The 10,118-nt window shown below is 40.0% G+C and overlaps 2 protein-coding genes across 2 annotated transcripts; both read right to left on the bottom strand.

Annotated features, from left to right (window-relative positions):
• Nucleotides 1–557: 557 nt before the first annotated feature.
• Nucleotides 558–1,499, bottom strand: LOC116598089 (olfactory receptor 51A7-like). Its single transcript, XM_032356339.1, has one exon. The coding sequence runs from the start codon at nucleotides 1,497–1,499 to the stop codon at nucleotides 558–560; it is 942 nt and encodes a 313-aa protein (XP_032212230.1).
• A 7,093-nt stretch (nucleotides 1,500–8,592) lies between these two features.
• Nucleotides 8,593–9,543, bottom strand: LOC116600175 (olfactory receptor 51F2). Its single transcript, XM_032360301.1, has one exon. It carries the CDS (start codon nucleotides 9,541–9,543, stop codon nucleotides 8,593–8,595), a length of 951 nt encoding a protein of 316 aa, XP_032216192.1.
• Nucleotides 9,544–10,118: the final 575 nt, after the last annotated feature.

Here is a 10,118-nt window from a genome sequence, read left to right as displayed (position 1 = left end):
CTTAATGGGCTTGAAACAGAGCATGAGATTCTGCAATTCTAGTTACGTTCCAGACGATGCTTATGCTTCTGAGCAGTGTACCACACTTTGAGTATCAAGGAAGAGAACATATTTAAAACAACTTAGATATATTAAGGGTTTAATGTAAATCACACACAGAAAAGGATCAAATAAGGAAAGCAAATACAAAGATGCTAAATGGCTCCAGAACCTTGCAGCGCTCCCCCAGTCACAGTTTAGGGCTGCTTATCATAGTTCTTCCTTAGAAGCTTCTGTTTCTTGCTCTTCATTACACTTCAACATAGACGCCATCAATCCCCCAAACAGTAACAAAAGGATTCTTACCTACTCTCTGAAACAGAGGCCTCCTCTTCCTCAAAATCAGATATGCTGTGGTATATTAGATCCCCTTTAGGGATTAAATGATTGTTTGGCTAATTAATCAATATAACTTTAGAACTATGAAGTAAAAGGAAACACCTCCTCTTTGAAAGAAATATTGCCCTGCTCCTAAGATAATGTATTGTAGAAAAAATGGAACTTCCATGTCTGCCCCATCATTTAGACTTTAGACTCAGTTTTTCCAAGACTTTTACTCTAATCTGCCGAGTTTTTACACAATACACAATGGGGTTCATCAAAGGTGGTACCAACAAGAATGCATCAGCTATCAGAATCATAGCCAAGGGGGATTTATGCTTGGCGAAGCGGTGCATGGTAGCCAAAGTGATGATGGGCACATAGAAGATAAGCACAGCACAGATGTGGGACACACAGGTATTAAGAGCTTTAAGTCGCTCCCCATGGGATGCAATACCCAATACGGTCTTCAGGATGAAGACATAGGAAACCGCAATGAACACACTGTCTGACATCATGCAGAGTGCCACAAACAGACCATAGTAAAAGTTAACCCTATTGTCAGAGCACGCCAGTTTCATGACATCCTGGTGGAGGCAATAGGAGTGTGAGAGCAGGCGTTTATTACAGTACCTGAGTCTCTTTAAAGTGAAAGGAAGAGGAAGAACTAGTAACATGCTTTTGATAGCAAATGTCAGTCCGATATGCAAAACTCTGGAGCTGGTAAGAATGGAGCTATACCTCAGGGGGGTGCGAATAGCTAGAAAGCGATCAAAGGACATGACCAGAAGCACCGAAGATTCCATGTCTGTGAATCCATGGATGAAAAATTCCTGGGCAATACATGCATCAGCAGAAATCTCCAAAGCATTGAACAAGAAGATCCTCAGCATGGAGGGAAGAGAAGAGAAAGACAAGCCCAGGTCAGATAGGGCCAACATGGAGAGAAAATAGTACATTGGCTCATGCAGGGAAGGCTCTGTCTTGATGACAAAGAGGATGGTGCAGTTGCCCAGGATGGCCAGGAGGTACATAAAACAGATGGGGATGGAGACCCAAATGTGCATATGCTCAAGCCCTGGGATCCCAATCAACAGGAAGGTGGATATTTCAACTTCTGAGGTATTGAGAGCAAACATCACAAACAGGTCTTTCGTTTATATGCTCCTGGTAGATAAATAACATCAACAATAAACAGAAATTCTCTTAGTTGTATTTACTGAATACAATTAAGTTCAGTTGCCAGGTAAATTACATATAGCTCATCTTTAGGTATCAAACAATAATATAATATAACTTTTTCTATATAAAGAAGAATACAGAGTAGATTTAAATGGGTTCTTCATGATATTCACTTGAGACTTTCATACTATTCAACTATATCTTCATTCCTTGATATCCTTCTGAATAACTTGATAGCTTGGAAGCAACGAGGTGTTCTGATAACCTTTTTTATTAAAACTATCATTTTTGAGATTTATGCATCAAGTAAACTAAGTTGGGGTACATCGAATCTGGAAAAACTATAACATCCTGAACGTGGTCATTGGTCACATACTCAAGCAAATCACAGATGCTATAGCAGTAGTAGTTAAAGGAGACCTCTTATATTATTGTTCATGATACATGTGTGTGAAAATATAAAATGGATCTACCACAGAGTTTGACAAACTAATATGCTGAGCCAAATTCAACCTATGCCTTGTTTTTGTACAATCTGTGAGAGTTTTAAAAATATTTTTAAAAAGTGTTTTTAAAGAGGAAAAGAAAAAGGATATATGACAGAGACAGGTATATGGCCTGAAAAGTCTAAAATATTTACTTTCTGGCTATTTACAGGAAATAGTTTCTTGACCCACGTGCTAGAAAATTATGCATCCAGGCACAAGCACACAGACACAAACAATCGCAGTAGAATGAGTGCGCTGGGAATGGAGCAATGGTCAAACAGAACTCCAAATTTAAGAGTAATGTCTTAGTTTTCACTTTTAAAAAAGCCAATAACACATAAAGCAAATACACAAGTATTTTAAATTTTCCCAAAATTCCCAAAAGAATTGCAAAAACACAGGACAATGCTCTATACTTTTCTATATTCTTTTAATTCTTCTCCCTTCCAAATTGTCTTATACAACACCACTCCCAGAACCATAAACCACCCCGAGATCTCCAGGACCAAACACTATTCACCAGCACATTACTGTAGCCTGAGGCAGTCTGAATGAGCAAGCACCTCAGGGAGCTGAGGAAGGACTCTTCTGACACCAGCTATCATACTCTAGGTGGTGAGCTGCCACCTAGTACCTCAGAATAAGTGGTGAGAAGGGAATGGCCAGGCACAAGCATTGATTCTTTTGTGGGGAGTTAAGAAGTATTTCTTGTCAAGGATGGAGAAAGAGGGAGTACATCCAGAAGGAACAAATTACAGGGTGAAGGGTGGAACTAGAAAGCAGTGAAGGGGAGAACAGTTACTAGCTCTACTCTCGGCTGCCAAAATTTTGAAGGACATTTGCCTCAAATTGACTCAAGATAGAGACTATGACAATTTGTGGCATGTATGGTGTGTCATAAGGAGAAGTGAAGAGGCTAAATGAGGAGAACATATTTCAGTACTGTGCGTCTATTTTGTCTCGCCTCTCATATGCAGGGAGTATTTCCTTGGCAAGAAGCACATACCACAGTTGCACATACCACAGTTGCAATTTGTAGGTGCTTTAAATACATTGTTTCCATGCAGTTGCTATTGGCCCAGCTCAGGATGGCCATGGTTCTTGCCCTCCTTTCCCTGTTCTTGCATCCTCTGCCATTGCTCTTGGCTGCTCAATGTCTGCATTTCAGACTGGTGACCAATTCAGGTTCTTATCTCTGGTTTTTGGGCTTGATCCTGCTCATGTTCTTGGTGCCAGCATTACTCACACCTCAGGTAGCTTTCTTTTTAATAGCTCTACACCAGAAAAGCCCCCATAGTGCAGCTGACACTGTCTTTGTCAGGGGAGTGGGATTCACAGCGAGAAAAGTGATAATATACTTTTTATCCATTCTTATTCAAAAGTTTCCTCAAAATGGTCATTTCAGGGGAGCCTGGATGGCTCAGCTTGTTAACTGTCTGTCTTTGGTTCAGGTCATGATCCCAGTGTCCTGGGATCAAGACCCATATTGGGCTTCCTTTTCAGTGGAGGATCTGCTTCTCCTTCTGCCACTCACCCTGCTTATGCTCTCTCTCACTCTCTCTCTCAAATAAATAAATAAAATCTTTTTAAAAATGGTCATTTCTAAGATTCCATGTTTGAGGTCTTCCCGACAAGCTACCAGCCTAACTCAGGTACTAAAGGAATGACTTACTATTGACAACATTGTCTTTTCAAATGTGTTCATCATGCAAATACAAAGATGTACCCCATCCCACATATGTTCCCTAACTTTTCAGCTCTCAGTGCTGTCCCAAATATAGTTTGGTCCCTTAGGCTGAACAAACTATGAAGCATTTTTACCTCTAGCTTTCTCAAAGGCATAAGGTTGATCTCTATAAATTGCAGAATTTTCTCTAGGAAACATAAAATAATCTTGGGGAAATTCATTTTGAGTCTCTAAGACACCTACCAGGCTCCTGGGTTCTTTAACCAAGAACAAGGGTGAAAAGGCTTCAGACTCGCCAGGTTCGGTAACTTCTCTGCTCCAGCACCATGTTGGGAATCCATATTCTTATATAGACCCTCATACTCTTTCCTAGCATAGGCATATCCTCCTGAGAATTAACAGGCACTTAATCCCCTGGCAACAAAACAAAACAAAACAACTATCTAACTTCATCACCGTCTGTCAATAACAGGCTCACCTAAGAAATGCAGAAAGCAGGCTCTGACTCACATAGATTTAATTAACTCTTGAGATTCTGTTCCTACATTAGGTACAGGCTTTGAGGAGAGCCTATCTCAGACACTGGTAGGGTGGACTATACCCAGCTATGTCTCCAACAATAAGTGTATGCCTTAATAGTCTCAGTCTAAGACTATCACAGACCTTGTGTGGAATTCTCCCCACAGATGATAGGTTCTGTTTTGTCATCACAACATCTATTTTTAAATGTGAGTGGATTTAGGTAGGTCACAAGCTTTCAGATTTATCATTGACTCCTCTTCTTTGTTGTCTTATATCTAGTCCCTTCACATTTTTTGCCCAGTGAAGACATTTCATCTCATAAAACAGAAAGCAAGCCAGAATCACAAACATTATGGTATCTTAGACTGTTGATGTCAGAATTACCAATTCTTATTCAGCCCTCAACTTTGAAAATTGGAAATAAAAAGTATAATTCCAGTGGTACATTCAGAATTCCATATGATTTTCAAAGACAGAATAGAAAAGAAGATCTAGTTAAACACCATCAGCATGAAACAAAGAAACAAGAAATAACAGAACCAATTTACATAAGCCTACAATGATTACTTGGTCCTCAGGTTAATATAAAAGGAGATGTGCTAGAGGTGAGAGCTGGTCATCAGCATTGGTCAGGCAGAAAACTGGAAAAAAGAGGCTTATAATTTGATTGTGAAAAGTGATTTTTCATATTCTAGTATATAAACATATTATAATCAGAGCATTAAATAAAGAATTAAATTCTTAATCTGGATATATTTAATCCAGCATCTGTCTAGGATCATAATGGAATTAAATGGCTCAATTATGTCTATGTTACATCCTCCCAGCATTCCTTGACATATATCTGCATCATTCTGAATTGAACATTCCTTGATCCCTAGATCCAGAAATGGCTTTAAGGTCACCAGGAGGAAAAGCAACCAACTACACACACACACACACACACACACACACACACTGGTGTTTGTTCTGTTTTGTATTTTCAGGGAGCAAGGCAGTGACAACTCTCCCTCTAGAAGGGATAAATATAGGTAAAAGGCAAATTCACCTAAGAATATTTAGGTAAAAGATTAAATAAAATGCATTATCCTCTTACTGTTTAAATTGCTGCCCCAGCTCCTCCTCCTCCACTTCTTCACTTTTTAAATTTTTTAATATATTGTTAATATTATAATTTTAATGTAAAAAGTACTGAATTTCACAATGACAAATATTCCTTATAAAAGGAGTTGCTCTCAGCAGCCCTCTCTGAGAACACGTCTATGGGCTTTACATGCTTATTGAACATTTCTCCTTGTCCTGGAGCTACCTCCATCTTTTCTAAAACACATGGCTCATGGAAAGCTTTTCTGAACCATTTCTCCTCTATGACATTTAAAAAAAAAATGAAGAAATAAAAGTTGGTAAGTAAACCACCCTAATTGATTTATGGAATTAAATGGGGGAAGTAACATTTGCACCAGAAAAGAACAAAGGTGACTTTTCAGTTCCACAGGAGAGATGGCCCAAACCTTACTTGGAGGCACCAGCCTTCTATCAACCTACAGCCTCTCCTGATGAGAACATCAGGGTTTGAGTTATGTCATGATTCAGCTTCATTTGAAGTGTACCACTACAAATCTTGTGGGCTTATTGTCCAGTCAAGGTGGCAACAAACAGACGCATCACTCATTGATTGGCTCCACAAAGGGAGAACATGGTAACCTCTTGCCTTAGACCTGCACTGTGCTCCTCCTGCTTCTTGCCCCAGGGCAGACACTGAGGCATGACACATTCTCAGGTATTCACTTGGCATTCATACATGTGAGGAAGTATGGGGGAATGAACAACTCATCGGATAAATACTGATCAACGGTAAATGAGATCCAATGGATTAATGGTTCCCTCCTTGTTTTCCTGGAAGGACTATCATGAGATGTATTTGATAAGGTTTCAGCCTTGGGTCTGCAGGTATGGTCCATAGTCACCCATAAAGGTGACTGGCTCATTATTGATTTACTATCTCTCAGCTCCAACTTCCTTTTTACCTGTTCTATGATGATGGTGTTGGGACTCTGTACATACTTGTCTTTTGTCAGCTGACACAGTATTAAGATGCATCAGTGGAAGGCAGTGGAGGAACACTCAAGGGAGAAGGAGTTTTCTCTTCCTGGTTTCTGTGTGCTGTGTTGGCCAGACTCCCACAGAACATGCTATCTTTCTATTGCTTGGCACTGTGTGTTTCTTCAGTGCTCAGTTCCAGCAGTGCACAACTTCCTCCAGTATAGCCACTGGGCACGTTCTCTGTTCTTCACTGGGGCAACAGGGACATAACCAGAGGCCCAGACAGTATGTAGCAGGCTTCCAGCTGAGGGAACATCTCCTACCTCTTCTCCTTAGCCTTGGGCATGTGTATACAAATCAAGGCAGCACAGGGCTAGCCATCTAGTGAACTGGCCACCCAACCTGCATCTCAAAAGGGCAGCCTGGAGCTATCCCCACCTGAGCCTCACATGGAAATATATTATAGTCCTACAAAAGGCACTGTGTCTATATCCCAGTTCCAGCAGTGCCCAGCGATCATAAGCTTGTCTGGCACCCAGAGCTCAGAGACTTGGCACCTTTCTTGGCACTCCCAGAGGGTAGACTGGGTTTTGCAAGCTTCACCAAGAAAAACCTTAGTAAATTCACAGGCTTAAAATGTACTTACAAAATCAAATGTGCCCACTTATAAATGTACTTTTTCACTGAGGAAAGGAGAATACCCAAATTCCTTGAGGACTGTTAGACATGGGATATCATCTCTCACTGATAAAAGGCTACCAAATATTCCATCATGTTCTTTTTTGATTAAAGTATGAGATTATTGGGGCAAGATGATTAATGGAATTATGGACAAATTTTATGTCACAGTGAACACAATGATTTTTCACCTGTGGCTAGTCTGCAGAGCCCTAAGTATAAAATTGGTTATATCACACTTATGTGCTGGGAAAATTTTCATGTTAGCATATCAGTGAAGTTGAAACCATTACGGTAGGAAAGATAAAGTACAAAGTCCATGTAAGCCCAAATTAAGTTTGTGAACAGTTGTCCCAGAATTCCATGACATTTATCAATGTCTTATAGATGTGTCTCCATTAATTCATATTCATGGCCTCACTGAAGGTTCTGATAAGTTACTGGAAGAGAAGGAAAATATTCAGGCTTTGTTTATGGATGGATTGGTGGACAAGTTGGCACTAAGCATTGGTACCAGACGTAGAATACAGTGGCACAACAGCCTCATACATGAATGACCATAAAGAGAAAAAAAAGAAAAGAAAAAGTGATGAAAGACAGTTCTCATGATGGACAGTGGTTGTAGACTTTGTGTAGAAAGAGAGGTTGTCTAAGGTATGTGATTATACGTGGACTTCTGTACTTTGCTGAAGGCTTGGCTAGTTGCTCAGTGAATGGAACTAGCAAACTCAAAAGAAGAGAGATAAGGAAGTCTGTAGAAGATGTATGCAAAATACATACTAAAGTGGACACAGAGGTTGAAAGTCCTTGTATCTCATGCTAACATCCACAAAACTGTACCCACCTCAGAGGAGAAACAATAATAAGATGGAAAGAATACATGTAAATATCAGCAAGCTTTGTTATACTATTCCTGATCCAGTGGGCTCACAGATGAAGTCAAAATGGAATAGAGAGAGATAAAATATGAGCCAAAAGTATAAATTCCCATTTATCAAGGTTAATTTTAGGAAAAATTGTGTAATCTTTATTTCTGGGCTGTTAGTAATGTTATTATCCGCTTCTAACATTCTGCTAACAGCAGCAGGACTGACGCTGAGCATTTGATATGGCATTTTGTATGACATCATGTATGATCCTACACGTAGAAAGGGCAAGATAACTACCTGTATACAATCCAGTGTTGAACTACATTAATATGCTAGTAAGATACACTCTATAGAATGACTATTTTTAGAGTTAACCAAGAACTATAAGAAAAAAAATTTAATTAAAGTGCCCTTTGGATATAATTCAGAAAAGAACAGTTTAATAACAAACTTTCCTACATTAAATTTCGACTTTTTAAATTGCATGCAGTCTGAATGAATATTTATTCAGGTTCATACTATTTGCACATATGAATAGTTGTTTACATACATTACCTCACTTTGCCTTGAAAACAAAGCATAATTTAGGTGATATTAATGGAGACTTATTGAGAAGGAACATAAGCAAATACCATGCAATCTGTAAGTTACTTAGCTTAAGGTTGTTAGAAGAATATCAAGGTACAGAATAGGGAAAATTACCCCAGTCTATGGCAGCACTCATTTACAAATGGCTTTCTCTCTATTCTGAGATAACTAGTGATTAGATTTGTTGCTGCTTCTGAATTAAGACCTTGGTAATAGCCTTTCGAATCTGCTTAGTCTTCACACTGTAGATGATAGGGTTGAGCACAGGAGGAATGAGAAGGAAGACATTCGCCATGATGGTGTGGACAAATGCAGGTGCTGAATGGCCATAGCGATGGACAAGAGACAAGCTGATGAGGGGGATGTAGAAGATGGCAACAGCACTGATGTGGGATATGCAGGTGTTGAAGGCTTTTTGCCGCCCCTCTGAGGAGGCAATGCTGAGAACAGATCGGATGATCAGTACATAGGACAGCAAGATGCAAGGGCAGTCAAACCCTGTTGTGGAGAAAAGTGCAAACAGACCAAGGATGCTGTTGATTCTGTTGTCTGTACAAGACAGCTGAATGAGATCAACATGGTAGCAGTAAGAATGTGAAAGGACCACAGCACTGCAGAAAGACAGCTTCTTAACAAAGAGCACCACGGGTAACATGACAGCAACATTCCGTACCAACATGGTCATCCCAATCTGGGCAATCCTGGCATTGGTGAGAACGGTGGTGTATCTCAGTGGATTACAGATGGCTACAAAGCGATCAAAGGCCATGGCCAGCAGAACCCCAGACTCCATGAAAGTAAATCCATGGAGAAAGAACATCTGGGCAATGCAGGCGTTTAAGGTGATTTCTCGAGCTTCAAACCAGAAGACACCAAGGGTAGTGGAAAGGGTGCACAGGGATAAGCTCAGGTCCGTGGCTGAAAGCATAGAGAGGAAATAATACATGGGTTCATGGAGGTTTTGCTCACGGAGGACCACAAATAGGATCACACTGTTCCCTGAGAGGGCGATGACATACAGGAGACAAAAAGGGATGGAGATCCAAACCTGGGCTGCTTTCAGGCCTGGGATGCCCGTCAGGAAGAAGGTCAGAGGTTGAACATTGGTTTTATTGAGGGCCAACATATTGAGGGACTGAGAAGACAGGGATATTTGAATAATCAAACATAACATGTAAGAAATTCATAGCTATCATTTAGAATATCTTCCTGGCACTCTCACATTCAATGAATTACTACTGCTGATTCTCTAAGAATTTTATTTTTTTCTGAGATTTCCAGTACTGGATGCTTCTCTCCATGCCTCTCATCATGCATTGAAAAGAGAAGATTCCCTAAGTGATGCCTCATCAGATGTTCTTTTTTTTTTTTTTTAAAGATTTTATTTATTTATTTGACAGACAGAGATCACAAGTAGACAGAGAGACAGGCAGAGAGAGGGCGAAGCAGACTTCCTGCCAAGCAGAAAGCCCGATGCAGGACTCAATCCCAGGACCCTGAGATAATGACCTGAGCCAAAGGCAGAGGTTTAACGCACTGAGCCACCCAGGCATCCCAGAAATCAGATGTTCTTAAGTCTGTAATTCTATCTGGTGACCATAAACACCACAATTAAGTCATCCCTGCATGTAAAAGTTCATAGTAGAATACTTAAACAATATGAGAAAATTGGTTTCCAGTACTTTTTTACTAAAGTATAAA

Source organism: Mustela erminea, chromosome 9, assembly GCF_009829155.1.
Source record: "Mustela erminea isolate mMusErm1 chromosome 9, mMusErm1.Pri, whole genome shotgun sequence".
In the NCBI taxonomy this organism is placed as follows: domain Eukaryota; kingdom Metazoa; phylum Chordata; class Mammalia; order Carnivora; family Mustelidae; genus Mustela; species Mustela erminea.
Note: the sequence above shows the minus strand (reverse complement) of the source record. Positions and strands in the feature narration are given on the sequence as shown.